This window comes from Dendrobates tinctorius, unplaced genomic scaffold (genome assembly GCF_039654945.1).
Source record: "Dendrobates tinctorius isolate UK_male_01 unplaced genomic scaffold, ASM3965494v1 ptg000005l, whole genome shotgun sequence".
NCBI lineage: Eukaryota > Metazoa > Chordata > Amphibia > Anura > Dendrobatidae > Dendrobates > Dendrobates tinctorius.
The window spans coordinates 37361681-37377132 of record NW_027361673.1 but is presented as its reverse complement, the minus strand read 5'-3'; the positions used below and the strand labels follow the sequence as shown (position 1 = coordinate 37377132).

General features: G+C 50.9%; 1 protein-coding gene across 2 annotated transcripts in view; it reads left to right on the top strand.

The window, feature by feature from the left end:
• The window catches only part of UBA5 (ubiquitin like modifier activating enzyme 5), a 54171-nt gene that overhangs the window by 21046 nt on the left and 17673 nt on the right, over positions 1 to 15452 (top strand). For both annotated transcript variants that reach the window (XM_073569600.1, XM_073569610.1), the window contains exons 8-9: positions 954 to 1089; positions 2463 to 2541. In XM_073569600.1, coding sequence (XP_073425701.1) covers positions 954 to 1089; positions 2463 to 2541 — 215 coding nt within the window. The remainder of the gene's footprint in view (positions 1 to 953; positions 1090 to 2462; positions 2542 to 15452) is intronic.

The window sequence follows — 15452 nt, the reverse complement described above, 5'->3', positions numbered from 1 at the left end:
AGTGAAATGGTGCTCCTTCCCTTCCGAGCCCTGCCGTGCGACCAGACACTAGATTTCCCCGCATATGGGGTATCGGCATGCTCAGAAGAAATTGCACAACAAAATGTATGGTCCTTTTTCTCCTGTTACTCTTGCAAAAGTAAAAAAAAAAATTAGGTCTAAAGGAAAATTTTTGTGAAAGAAAAGTAAATGTTTATTTTTTCCTTCCACATTCTAAAATTCCTGTGAAGCACCTACAGGGTTAATAAACTTGAATGTGGTTTTGAACACCATGGAAGGTGCAAGTTTTAGAATGTTGTAATTTTTGGGTATTTACTGTCATATAAGCCCCTCAAAGTCACTTCAAATGTGAGGTGGCCCCTAAAAAAATGGCTTTGCAAATTTTGTTGTAAAAATGAGAAATCGCTGGTCAAGTTTTAAAAAACTGTTTCCAAAATTGTACTGATGTTGAAGTAGACATGTGGGAAATGTTATTTATTAACTATATTGTGCGATATGACTCTCTGATTTTAGGGCATAAAAATTTAAAAGTTTGAAAATTGCGACATTTTCGCCAAATTTCCATTATTTTTTTTCACAAATAAACGCAAGTCATATCAAATAAATTTTACCAGTATAATGAATTACAATGTCACGAGAAAACAGTCTCAGAATCACTGGGATCCATGGAATCGTTCCAGAGCTATAACCTCATAAAGGGACAGTTGTAAAAATTGGCCCGGTCATTAAGGAGAGAACAGGCTCCGTCTCAAAGGGGTTAAAGGTGGAATCCATTTGCTTCCTATATACAATTTGCCCTCTCCCTCCAGAACTGATGTGAAGGAAATCTTGGCAATAGTTTGGATTATTGGCAATAAAAATTAGCGGCCCATATTATTGGGAAGCATATGAATAAAGTAGGAGATGAAATAATACCAATTATGTAAAAGAAATCTTTATTCTTTGCTTTGTAGATATTTGTTGAATTTTGGCACAGTCAGTTACTACCTAGGATACAACGCAATGCAAGATTTTTTCCCAACTATGACCATGAAGCCCAACTCCTCGTGTGATGATAGATACTGCAGGCATCAGCAGGAGGCTTACAAGGTGAGAAGCTCATGTCACTTTATCACCTAAATGTACCTTACGTTACAAGATTGCTTTTAAAGAGACAAGTGTGGAAGAGAGGTCTAAGTAGTTTTCTATGGTTTAATGGTCTCCACATTGGAAATCCTCCATAAAAAATAATCTGATGTCATAGATATATGTGGGAAGTTCACAGTGTGAAATCTGCGAGCAGCGTAATAGGAGGTTAAGCTCATTAACGAGCTCTATTCACAAGAATTTGAAATATAATATCTATGATTAAATACTTAAGTCCTTTTTTTATCCAATTAGAGGATATGTTACCAGGTCAGAAGGGGCCAGAGTTTGCACTTATTTTATTGCTTTTGCTCCAATGAATATTGTTTTTACTAAGAGGGTGGGGCTCACAGGCTAATAATGCAGTGCAACCTAAGGACACGGCCCCAGAGAATCCAACAAATAAAGTAGCACTTTGTAGCGCTATATCATGCAAACATGAAATATATGAAATTTCAATTCCATTACTGCTCTAAAAAATAGGACAAATTGAGAATACTTAGCGCATAAATTGGCCATTCATGTGTACCCAGCAGCCACGATAAGGCAATTCTTGTTGCTGGGAATCTATTGTGAATCCTCTCTTAGACTAAAGTCTAGATTTATGGGAAGGTAGGATCCTGCTGTAATTAAAAATGGCTGAGGGGTGGAGTGCTCAGTCAGAGTGCCTATGTATACAAATATCAAAAGAAATCAGGTGTGAACAGGTGCTTACTAAGAGTAGGTACACATGGATTGGCTAATTTATGTGCTAAGTATTCTCAATTTTTCATATTTTCTAGTGCAGTAATGCAATTACAATTTCATATTCCATGCTATAGTGTTACAGAGTGCAACTTTAGTTGTTGATTATTTATGGAGATGGCTAGCACCTGTTCACACCTGATTTCTGTTTGGAAGGGATGGTCAGTCTTTTGATATTTGCACCCAGAGAATCCAGTGGGAAACACCATAAAACTCCGCACCAGATTAAAAGGCCCAAATCTCTGGAACCATAGTGTAGATTTAAAAAAAAATATATAAAAACTTTACTCAGGGGAGCAGAAGGAATTAAATATCATAATTGCCACTATTGATCTGGTGATAGGACGCCTTTTAAAATATAAACTAAACGGAAGTGACTGTACAAAAGAAACTGTAGAGAACGTAAAACTCTTAATATGAAAAGGTATAGATTGAAGTAATTTGGAGATGTATGAATCCCTATTCATTGAGCCTCTCATAGTGATGGCTTCAGACAATCTGAAGTTCATCATGTTAGTAGGTTATCCCATTAGGACAAGACGTGTTTAATAATACTATTCCCTATAACCAACAATACCTTTATCATTTCTCAGCTCCGAGAGGCTTCAGAACCAAAGCCGGAGGTGGTTGTGGTAGAAGACTCACCAGTAGTACACGAGGACAATGAATGGGGTGAGGACTGACGCTGTGTTTCTATTTCCATGCCATGTGATTGAGATAAATGTTATCACAATCTGTCATTGGGACAAATGGCTCCCGCTAAAATGTTGATATTTTCCTTGTATACAGTGAACTCTGATTAGCAGTAGAACACAAAATCTCTCTAAATCTAGAGTGAACAATGGGAAGCTACAATGGTAAAAAAAAGGAGATTACTCTGTCGCCTAATTGGGGGACACAGAACCTTGGTGTTATGCTGCTGTCCACTAGGAGGCGACACTATGCATAATCTGAAAAAAGATTAACTTTGGCTCCTCCTCTGCAGTATACACCCCTGGACGGCGTCAGCCTTCTCCAGTTTTTGCTTAGTGTCGCAAGGAGGCACACCTTTTTTCTTCCGTTTTTTTTTTTCCTTTTTTCACGGAAATACAGATGAAGAAAAGTGGGTCTCCAGCGAGACTCCCGGCATGGCTCCCTCCTCGGTCCCCTATTAGGGGTACCCGGTTGAGGTGGTTTTTTTCCCCATGTCGCTCCCTCCCCAGTCCCTCGGGTCCTGGTTCGAGGTCGAGACCCCCCTCCTTCCCCAACACCCTTAATGGGTCTGGGTTGAGGTCGAGGCGAGGATGAAGACCCCCTGACGGTGACAGACGCGCCCTCCCTAATCCCCCGCAGGGGGTATTAGGTTGAGACGCCTCAGGTAGGGTCGGAGATCAGGCAGCATTCCGCAGCTTCCAGGGACCCCAGGCCGGCTGTGGGATCCTGTGGGGGCCGGGGGAGGGTGCGGACTGGATGGCACAGCAGAAACAGGGCTTTTGCTGCGTCCCTGTCTCTGCAGCAGCAGCGGCTCCATAGCCCTTCAGGGGCCCCCCATACAAAAACCGCTACCCCCACCGCTATCCAGTCGACCGTTCTGGGGGGGTCTGGTACAAATCCGCCCCCCCCCCCCCCCCCCCCGGACTACCGCGCCGCTCTGGAGCCCTCCTGGGCATCAGGCTTCAAATTTAGACCGCGGCTTCGGCCTAGCTGAAGCCGCCGCCTTTTCCCCGCCCCCGGCCCGCCCCCCGGATGACCAAAATGACACACTGGAGTGTCATAGAAGGGGCGGATTGAGGCAGAAAGGGCGCGTTTTTACACAGCCCAGCGCGCCCTTTTCAGCTCTCCGCCCCCTCCTCCCTCTCCTCAGAGCCCCGGTGGCCATTTTTTCTGGATGAGATCCAGGAGAGAAGCATCACAGCGGTCTCCGGGGGGCACAGAACTTGGATCTGTCGGCGCTGGACCTAGGGGCACACCGGTGGGGTAAGCTCACAGCTGGGTTCTCATTACTCAGCTGTGAATCTATACTTCCTATAAGGCTTTTCTGTGGGTTCCCTCTGCGTAGCCACCCCTGTACGATCCCTTATAGCCAGCCTCTGTGCACTATGCCGGGCTCAAGGAAGAGAACCAGGCAGGAATGTTTCTATGCATTCTGCACAGCCTGCAAAGCCACGCTCCCTAGTGGCAGCACGTATCCGCACTGCCGGGTCTGCATCCAGAACTCTGGGTCAGAACCCCAGGGAGTCCCTACTGACGCTTCAGTGTCACAGGCCACGCCGGAATGGGCAACTCAGATGTCTCAGTCTATGTCACAGTCCATAGACAACCTAACTGCTACATTGCTGCAAGCTCTGCAGAGTCGGACCCCGGCTATGGACGGTACACAGCAAACGGACAGCTTGTCTCAGGAACATGCTGCTTCCGACTCTCACAGACGTAAGTGGACTCACAGGTCTCGATCACCTGAGTCGCACTATAGCACAAGGTCGTTCCCCTCTAGGGAGAGACAGCGTCATTCCAGGTCTCCTGGGCAGTCCCCTGCCACAGACAGACAGTGCAATTTACCACAGGGATCCCCCACCACAGAAGACCCCCGCCCCAGGTCGCCCTCCAGGGATCACCTTAGTGAGGCACAGGATTCGGAGGGCATCTGTGACTCCGACTCAGATAATGAAACGGTCAGGTCCGTGGTACCTTCTCCCCCTAGCAATACAGCGCTAGTTGAGGACATAATTTCTTCTATTCATCGGGTGCTAAAAATTCCAGAGTCGCCCCCGGAAGTCCCAAAACATAGGATTTGCTTCGAAAGTGTTCAAAAACCACCTAAGGTCTTCCCTAATCACGATGAGTTTGAGAAAATACTTACCAAACAGTTTGCGCAGCCTGACAAACAATTCGCTAATCGCAAATATCTGGAAGCGAAGTACCCCTTCCCACAGGAAGACACCAAACAATGGGCAGATCCACCTGAAGTGGACCCTCCGGTTTCTAGGCTAGCAGCGCAGACTTTACTCTCTCTGCCGGATAGCTCAACCCTCAGGGACGTAGCAGACCGGCAAGTAGAACGCATGGCTCGTTCTATTTTCGAAGCGGCAGGCGCCTCTCTGGGCCCTGCGTTTGCTTCAGTTTGGGCAGCCAAGGCCATCCTAGCTTGGGCCAAAAGACTACAGGAGGGTCTTCAGGCTTCAAATCCTGAACTCTCGGACCAAGCGGTCCAGATGGCAGTGGTAGCAGACTACATGATTCATGCAGCCCTGGATTCCGCCAGAGGTGTAGCGGGAATAGCATCAAACGCCATCACGATCCGACGCATCCTCTGGCTGCGAGAATGGAAAGCGGATGCGGCCTCAAAGAAGTCCCTCACACGACTTCCGTATTCTACTGGTAGACTTTTCGGCGAAAAGTTGGACACCATGATAGCCAATGCCACCGGGGGTAAGAGTACCTCTCTCCCTCAACTAAAACCGAAACGCACGTTCAAACGAAGAAACCAGACGCGATTCCGATCCTTTCGGAATTCCTCGGGCTGGTCCGTTTCGCGCCCAGTGCAAAACCGCAACCGTTCTCCACGCAGAGACAACCCACGGACGCAGCAGCGACCGGACAGGGCTTGGCAGTCGAAAGCAGGCCAAGCGAAACCCAAGGGAGGAAAACCTCAGAACTTCACTTCATCATGACTCGAGACCTCCAGAAGACACCCCACCAGTAGGCGGCCGACTTTTACTCTTTCAGCAAGTCTGGCTGCCTATTACAGAAGACAGGTGGGTCAGGGAAATAGTGTCTTCCGGATACAAGATAGAGTTCACTTCCGTTCCACCGAACCGGTTCTTCCTTTCTGTTCCTCCAACACCACCAGAAAAGGCTCGTGTCTTCCACCAAGCGGTTTCCTCTCTCCTTCAATCAGGAGTTGTGGTGCCGGTTCCCGCGAACGAGAGATTCCGAGGATTCTACTCAAATTTGTTTGTAGTCCCCAAGAAAGGAGGCGGCGTCCGACCCATACTGGACCTAAAACAGCTCAACAATTACGTACGGGTCCGTCATTTCCGCATGGAGTCCCTCCGGTCCATCGTTGCATCCATGGAGCAGGGAGAATTCCTCGCCTCCATAGACATACAGGATGCGTATCTCCACATACCAATTGCTCCCGCCCACCAAAGGCTTCTCAGGTTCGCGGTCAACCAAAACCACTACCAGTTTGTCGCCCTTCCGTTCGGACTCGCCACGGCTCCAAGAACGTTCACCAAAGTCATGGCGGCCACCATGGACGTCCTGCACTCCAGAGGCATTCTAGTCGTCCCGTACCTGGACGACCTCCTCGTCAAGTCTCCCACTTTCAAAGACTGCGAGGTCAGTGTCTCAATCACTCTAGACACTCTGAGTCGCCTGGGATGGCTAGTCAACCTACAGAAATCGTCGACCATCCCAACTCGGACTCTAACATTCCTGGGAATGGTATTCGACACCACCAGGGGCCTGGTGCTCCTTCCCAAGGACAAGACACTGGCCATCCGTCTGGGAGTTCGCACACTCCTTCGCAGTCCTCCTCGATCTCTCCGGTTTGCCATGAGAATCCTCGGCAGGATGGCAGCAGCAATAGAGGCAGTGCCATTTGCCCAGTTTCACCTCAGGGTCCTTCAGCTAGCCATACTCAGATCTTGGGACAGGAACCCCTTCTCCCTCGACAGGGAGTTCAGGTTGACGTCATCGACCAGGAGGTCCCTGCACTGGTGGCTCAAACCAACCTCGCTTACACGAGGGAAGCCATTCCTCTCAGGACAATGGAAGATCCTGACTACCGATGCAAGCCTGACAGGCTGGGGGGCGGTACACCTACATCACAGGGCACAGGGCAAGTGGTCACCGAGGGAAGTGACATTGCCCATCAATGTTCTGGAAATCAGGGCCATTCTCTTGGCACTGAGAGCCTTTCATCACTTGCTTGCAGCCTCGCACATACGGATACAGTCGGACAATGCCACGGCTGTGGCATACGTGAATCACCAAGGCGGGACCCGCAGCGCCCAGGCAATGAGAGAAGTGGCTCATATCCTCCGCTGGGCGGAAGACACAAGGTCGGTTCTTTCTGCGGTACACATTCCGGGTGTAGAAAACTGGGAAGCCGACTTCCTCAGCAGGCAAGGAATGGACTCGGGGGAGTGGTCTCTCCATCCCGAGATTTTTTACCAGATCTGTCAACGATGGGGAACCCCGGATGTGGACCTAATGGCATCCCATCTCAATGCCAAGGTTCCCAATTTCATGGCCAGGACACACGACCCGCGGTCGCTCGGAGCGGATGCCCTGGTCCAGGACTGGTCCCAGTTCCGACTCCTGTACATTTTTCCACCCCTCCCCCTAATAGCCAGGGTCGTGAGGAAGGTCAAGCAAGAGGGAGTTCCGACCATCCTCATCGCGCCAGACTGGCCCAGACGTACTTGGTACGCCGACATCGCCCAACTTACGGCAGACGCCCCCTGGCGTCTACCCGACCGCCACGACCTTCTGTCTCAAGGTCCGTTCTTCCACCAGAATTCAGGGGCCCTCAATTTGACGGCATGGCCCTTGAAACCTGGATTCTAACCCAGGCAGGTTTTTCACCGGCAGTCATTGCAACTATGATCAGGGCAAGGAAGCCTGCCTCTGCCAAGCTCTATTATCGTACCTGGAGAGCCTTCTTTTCTTGGTGCGAATCTCATGGACAAGTCCCACTCCCTTATTACCTCCCGAAGGTACTAGGTTTTCTTCAATCGGGCCTAGATGCCAAGCTATCCTTAAGTTCGCTTAAGAGTCAGGTGTCGGCGCTTTCAGTCCTTTTTCAAAAGCGCATTGCTATTAAACCGCAAGTAAGGACTTTCATCCAGGGAGTTTCCCGATTGGTTCCTCCCTACAAACGTCCGATGGATACGTGGGACCTCAATCTGGTCCTGACAGCATTGCAAGCTCCACCCTTCGAACCTCTTAGAGAAGTTCCACTCTCCATTCTGTCTCAGAAAGTGGTTTTTCTAGTGGCTATCACCTCGTTACGCAGAGTGTCGGAATTGTCAGCACTTTCCTGCAGACGACCTTTCCTAGCCTTTCACCAGGACAAGGTGGTTCTCCGCACGGTACCATCCTTCCTTCCGAAGGTTGTGTCCAACTTTCACCTTAACGAAGAGATTTCACTGCCTTCCCTTTGCCCGGTTCCGGTACATAGAGTGGAGAAGGCTCTGCATACGCTTGACCAAGTCAGGGCATTGCGGATTTACGTGTCCAGGACTGCACCTTTCCGGAAATCCGATTCCCTCTTCATTCTTACGGAAGGTAGTCGCAAGGGGTTGCCGGCTTCCAAGGCTACCCTTGCCAGGTGGATCAAGTCCACCATACATGAGGCCTACCGACTTAACAGTTCCCCTCTTCCGGCCGGTATCACGGCACACTCTACACGGGCAGTAGGGGCCTCCTGGGCCATTCGGCATCAGGCTTCGGCACAACAAGTGTGCAAGGCGGCCACTTGGACTAGCCTACACACGTTTACGAAACACTACAGTGTTCATACCCAGTCCTCAGCGGATGCGAGCCTGGGTAGACTGGTTCTGCAGGCGGCAGTACCCCAAGTCTAGGGGACTGTCAGCACAATATTCGTCCACTGCTTCCCACCCAGGGACTGCTTTGGGACGTCCCAAGGTTCTGTGTCCCCCAATTAGGCGACAGAGTAAAGGAGATTTTTGTGTACTCACCGTAAAATCTCTTTCTCTTAGCCTTTAATTGGGGGACACAGCTCCCACCCTGTTGCCCTTACGGGCCGTTGTTTTCCTGTTGAGTTCTCATATTGTTCTTGAGCTCGTACATAGTAGCCTTCTTACAGGCATGGTTATGTTATTTGGTTACGTTCCTCCTTATGCTTTGGCACAAAACTGGAGAAGGCTGACGCCGTCCAGGGGTGTATACTGCAGAGGAGGAGCCAAAGTTAATCTTTTTTCAGATTATGCATAGTGTCGCCTCCTAGTGGACAGCAGCATAACACCAAGGTTCTGTGTCCCCCAATTAAAGGCTAAGAGAAAGAGATTTTACGGTGAGTACACAAAAATCTCCTTTTTTGTGTACTCACCGTAAAATCTCTTTCTCTTAGCCTTTAATTGGGGGACACAGAACCGTGGGTGTTATGCTGCTGTCCACTAGGAGGCGACACTATGCATAATCTGAAAAAGATTAACTTTGGCTCCTCCTCTACAGTATACACCCCTGGACGGCGTCAGCCTTCTCCAGTTTTGTGCAAAAGCATTAGGAGGAATATACCAGAAACATAACCATGCCTGTAAAAAAAGGCTACTATAAACAGGCTCAAACAACAATATGAGAACCCAACCGTAACAACGGCCCGCAAGGGCAACAGGGTGGGAGCTGTGTCCCCCAATTAAAGGCTAAGAGATTTTACGGTGAGTACACAAAAGTCTCCTTTACTCTGTCGCCTTATTGGGGGGACACAGAACCGTGGGACGTCCCAAAGCAGTCCCTGGGTGGGAAGCAGTGGACGAATATTGTGCTGACAGTCCTCTAGACTTGGGTTACTGCCGCCTGCAGGACCCGTCTACCCAGGCTCGCATCCGCTGAGGACTGGGTATGCACTCTGTAGTGTTTTGTAAATGTGTGCAGGCTAGTCCAAGTGGCTGCCTTACACACTTGATGTGCTGAGGCTTGATGCCGAATGGCCCAAGAGGCCCCTACCGCCCACGTACAGTGTGCCGTGATACCGTCCGAAAGGGGAGAATTGTTGAGGCGGTAAGCCTCTTGAATGGTGGACTTGATCCACCTAGCAAGGGTGGCTTTGGAAGCCGGTAGGCCCTTGCGAACGCCTTCTGGAAGAAGGAAAAATGAATCAGACTTCCGGAAGGGAGCAGTCCTAGACACGTAAATACGCAATGCCCTGACAAGATCAAGCGTATGCAGAGCCTTCTCTACCCTATGAACGGGAGCCGGGCAAAGAGACGGTAGTGATATTTCCTCATTGAGGTGGAAGCTGGATACTACCTTCGGAAGGAAGGATGGTACTGTACGGAGAACCACCTTGTCCTGATGAAAAACCAGGAAGGGTTGTCTGCAGGAAAGAGCTGAAAGTTCAGACACCCTGCGTAGCGAGGTGATTACCACCAGGAAAACCACTTTCTGTGATAGAAAGCGGAGTGAGACCACCCTAAGGGGTTCAAAAGGAGGTGACTGTAGTGCTGTCAAGACCAGGTTGAGGTCCCACGTCTCCAACGGACGTTTGTAGGGGGGAACCAATCGGGAAACCCCTTGGAGAAAAGTCTTCACTTGCGGCTTGTTAGCAATACGCCTCTGAAAGAGCATTGAGAGCGCTGACACCTGGCTCTTCAGCGAGCCCAGGGATAGCCCGGCGTCCAGGCCTGACTGAAGGAAACCGAGGACCTTTGGAAGAGAATAGGGAAGTGGAATCTGCCCACGAGAGTCGCACCATGTGAAGAAAATCTTCCAGGTACGATAATAAATCCTGGCTGAAGTTGGCTTTCGAGCCCTGATCATGGTTTTAACAACGTCCGGTGAAAAACCTGCTTGGGTCAAAACCCAGGTCTCAATGGCCACGCCGTCAAATTGAGAGCCCCTGAGTTCTGGTGGAAGAACGGGCCTTGTGACAGGTCGGGACGTGTGGGGAGACGCCAGGGAGCGTCTGCTGTGAGTTGCACGACGTCGGCGTACCATGTACGCCTGGGCCAGTCTGGAGCTATCAGAATGGTGGGAACACCCTCTTGTTTGATCTTCCTCAGGACTCTGGAGATCAGGGGGAGGGGTGGAAAAATGTACAGAAGCTGGAACTGGGTCCAGCCCTGAACCAGGGCATCTGCTCCGAGCGACCGCGGATCACGCGTCCTGGCCATGAAATTGTGAGCCTTGGCATTGAGATGGGATGCCATGAGATCCACGTCCGGGGTCCCCCAACGATGACAGATCTGACAGAAGACTTCGGGATGGAGAGACCATTCCCCCGAGTCTATTCCTTGTTGGCTGAGATAGTCGGCTTCCCAGTTGTCCACACCCGGAATGTGGACCGCGGAGAGTACCGACCTTGCAGCCTCCGCCCATTGTAGGATACGCGTTACTTCGGTCATCGCCTGGATGCTGCGGGTGCCGCCTTGATGGTTCACGTGTGCCACTGCCGTGGCATTGTCCGACTGTACTCTGATATGAGAGTCTGCCAGCAAGTGATGGAAGGCTTTCAACGCCAGGAAGATGGCCCGAATTTCCAGGATGTTGATGGGCATGGTCGATTCCCTTGGTGACCCCCTGCCTTGCGCTCTGTGATGTAGGTGCACCGCGTCCCAACCCATAAGGCTTGCGTCGGTGGTCAAAACCTTCCATTGACCGGAGAGAGAGGATTTTCCCCTTGCAAGCGAGGTTGGCTCGAGCCACCAGTGCAGGGACCTCCTGGTGTTTGCTGGTAACCGGAACTTCCTGTCGAGAGAGAACAAATTCCTGTCCCAGGACTTGAGGCTGGCCAGTTGAAGGGGTTTGAGGTGAAACTAGGCAAGTGGTACAGCCTCCATTGCTGCTGCCATCCTGCCAAGTACTCTCATGGCATACCGGAGAGATCTGGGGGACTTGCGGAGGAGTGTGTGAACTCCCAGACGGAGAGCCAGTGCCTTGTCCCTGGGGAGGATCACCAGACCCTAGGAGGTGTCGAATAGCATCCCCAGGAAGGTCAGACTGACTCGGGGTAGTCGAGGACTTCTGTAAATTGACTAACCATCCCAGGCGCGTCAGTGTCGATCGTGATCGAGACGTTGACCTCGCTGATGAGAAGGTCGTCCAGGTATGGAACGACTACTATGCCTCTGGAGTGCAGAACGTCCATGGTAGCTGCCATGACCTTTGTAAATGTTCTGGGAGCCGTGGCGAGACAGAACGGGAGGGCCACAAACTGGTAATGGTCTTGGTTGATTGCGAATCTGAGAAACCTCTGATGGGCGTGGAGCAATCGGTATATGCAGGTATGAGTCCTGTATGTCTATGGAGGCAAGATATTCTCCTTTTTCCATAGATGCAACGATTGACCGGAGAGATTCCATGCGGAAGTGACAAACTCGAACATACTTGTTGAGTTGCTTGAGGTCTAGTATGGGTCGGACGCTGCCTCCCTTCTTGGGCACCACGAACAGGTTGGAGTAGAACCCTCGGAAGCGCTCTTCTGCTGGGACTGGCACTATGACTCCTGCTCGCAGGAGGGAAGAAACCGCTTGACGGAAGGCCTGAGCTTTGAGCGGGGATTTTAGAGGGACAGAGGGAAAATACCTGTGCGGTGGGCTGGTAGTAAACTCGATTTTGTATCCTGAAGACACTATTTCCTTGACCCACTTGTCTTCTGTAATAGGCAGCCAGACCTGCTGAAAGAGTAGCAGTCGTCCGCCTACAAGTGGGGTGTCTTCCAGAGGGCATGAGTCAGGATGAGGGAAAAGTCTGAGGTTTTCCTCCTTTAGGTTTTGCCTGGCTTGCCTTTGATTGCCAGTTCCTGTCCGGCCTCTGTGCCGCACGTGTGTTGTCCCTGCGGGGGGAACGATTACGGTTTTGTGTTGGGCGTGAGACGGACCAGCCTGAAGAATTCCGAAAGGATCGGAAACGAGATCGATTACGCCATTTAAACGTGCGTTTTGGTCTTACTTGAGGGAGGGAAGTACTTTTGCCCCCGATAGCATTGGATATCATTGTATCCAGCTTTTCACCGAAAAGACGGCCACTGAAGTACGGGAGATTTGTTGGACTTTTTTGAGGCCGCATCCGCTTTCCATTCTCTTAGCCAGAGAATACGCCGGATTGTGATGGCGTTTGATGCTATTCCCGCTATTCCTCTTGCAGAGTCCAACGCTGCATGGACCATGTAATCTGCCACCACTGCAATTTGCACCGCCTGGTCCGCCAGCTGAGGATTTGAAGCTTGAAGGCCCTTTTGCAATAGATCAGCCCAAGCCATGATGGCCTTGGCTGCCCAAACTGAAGCAAATGCGGGAGCCAAAGAGGCACCTGCCGCTTCAAAGATTGAACGAGCCATGCGTTCGACTTGTCTGTCTACTGTGTCCTTGAGGGTTGAACTGTCCGGCAGCGAGAGAAGCGTTTGTGCTGCCAGCCTAGAGACTGGAGGGTCCACTTCAGGCGGATCTGTCCAATCCTTGGTGTCTTTCTGTGGAAAGGGGTATTTTGCTTCCAAATACTTGCGATTGGCGAATTTTTTCTCAGGCTGCGAAAAATGCTTAGAAAGGATTTTTTGAAATTCCGGGTGATTAGGGAAGACCTTCGATGGTTTCTGAACACTTTCAAAGGAAATCTTGTGTTCTGGTGCTTCCGGGGTTGGATCTGAAATGTCCAGCACCCGAAGGATGGAAGAGACGATATCCTCAACTATCGCAGTATTGCTAGGGGGACAAGGGAGCAAAGCGTTCTCTGTTTCGTTATCTGAATTGGAGTCACATATGCCCTTTGAGTCCTGCGCATCGCTAAGGAGCTCCCTAGCGGGAGAACTAGAGCGGAGGTTTCCCGTGGTCTGGGATCGTTGTGGATATCCGCATTGTCCTTCTCTATCAGGGGACGGCCTCGGTGACCTGAGGCCACTGTGTCTTTCCCAGGAGGGGGAAGACCTATTGCTATGTGAGGACGCAGATTAACGCGACCTGTGGGTCCGCTTACGCCTCGAACTGTCGGTCCGCTTACGCCTCGAACTGTCGGAAGCGCCCTGATCATGAGACCGGACGTCCCTTTGCTGGGTAACGTTCATAGCTGAGACATGACCCTGCAGAGCCTGCAGTAATGTGGAGGTCAGGTTATCTATAGATTGTGTCATAGACTGCGACATCTGAGTCGCCCATTCCGGCGCAGTAGCGGTCGCAGAAGAGTTGGTAGGGACTTCTTGGGGTTCTGATCCTGTATTTGGGTACAATCCCGGCAGTGCGGGTACGTGCTGCCGCTGCGGAGAGTGGCCTTGCAGGCTGTGCAGACTGCATAAAAGCAGTTTTGCCTGGTTCTTTACCTTGAGCCTGACATAGTACCTTTAGTGGAGGCCCTACAGGGGTATCTACGCAGAGAAAAGAGTAGGAGAGCGCTATATGGTATAGGAATTCACAGCTGAGTACCAAGGACCCAGCTGTGATCTTACCCCACCGGTGCTCCCCCTTAGGTCCAGCGCTGATAAGTCCCACATCCTGTGCCCCCCGGAGACTGCTGTGCTGCGTTCTTCCAGGTGCAGCAAGATGGCCACCGGATTCTGAGGTGGAGGAGGAGGGGGGCGGAGAGCTGGAAAAAAGGGCACGCTGGGCCATGTAAAAGCGCGCCCCTCCTGCCTCGATCCGCCCCTTCTATGACACTACAGTGTCATTTTCGTCATCCGGGGGGCGGGCCGGGGGGCGGGAATGGGGCGGCGACTTCGGCTAGGCCGAAGCCGCGGCCTAAATTTGAGGTCTCCTGCCCAGCAGGGCTCCAGGACGGCGCGGTCATCCGCGGGGGGGTCGGATTTAAACCAGACCCCCCAGAATGAAAGGAGGGCTGGCGGTGGGGCCATATATGTGACTGGGGCCCTGTGGAGGGTCCCTTGGGGCGCCATTGTTGCAGAGACCGGGGCGCAGGAAGCCCGGTCTCTAAGTGCCGTGCCTCGCTGCACCTCCCCCGGTCCCAAAAGGAGCCCACAGGTGGACTGGGGTCCCTGGTGCCTGGTACAGGCCCTACCTGCGGTGTCTCAACCTAATACCCCCAGAGGGGGATTAGGGAGGGTGCTGCTGTCACCGTCAGGGGGCTTCATCGTCGCCTCGACCTCGACCCAGAGTTGGACGGAACTGAGGAAGGAGGGGGGTCTCGACCTCGAACCAGTACCCGAGGGACTGGTGAGGGAGCGACATGGGGAAGAGCCTCCTCGATCTCAACCGGGTACCCCTAATAGGGGACCGAGGAGGGAGCCATGCCGGGAGTCTCGCTGGAGACCCACTTTTCTTCATCTGTAGTCCTTTGGAAAAAAAATCCAGGAAAAAAGACGGAGTAAAAAAAATCTTAGGTGTGCCTCCTGCGACACTAAGCAAAAACTGGAGAAGGCTGACGCCGTCCAGGGGTGTATACTGCAGAGGAGGAGCCAAAGTTAATCTTTTTCAGATTATGCATAGTGTCGCCTCCTAGTGGACAGCAGCATAACACCCACGGTTCTGTGTCCCCCAATAAGGCGACAGAGTAAAAACATGTATAGCTTTCCGCAGGAATTCATTCCAGTGATGCGTTGCTTATGGTTGGTAGCAACGAGGTCCACAGCCTGTTAGTGGTGGCAGCAGTTAGGTTACTTACTGGTGGTTGTCTCATCGGACTTTCCTATCTGTGTAGGCTGTCTGATCTGAAGCTGGAATTACTCTAAAATAATGCTCTAAATGAGATAAACCAATATAGCAGCAGTCTGCGTCTGTTCCTCTTATTTGCTGCATTAATATACTACAGCCTTAAGGTTTGCATACCTTTGGTGATTTCACTTAAAGGGTTTCTCCAGAAAACAAAATGAATTAAAGTAAATGTCATTCTACTCAAATGCCAAATACCTTTATAAAAGGGAGTTTCCACTGACTTCTAACCATACTTCATGTGTCAGATCTGTTGAAAGC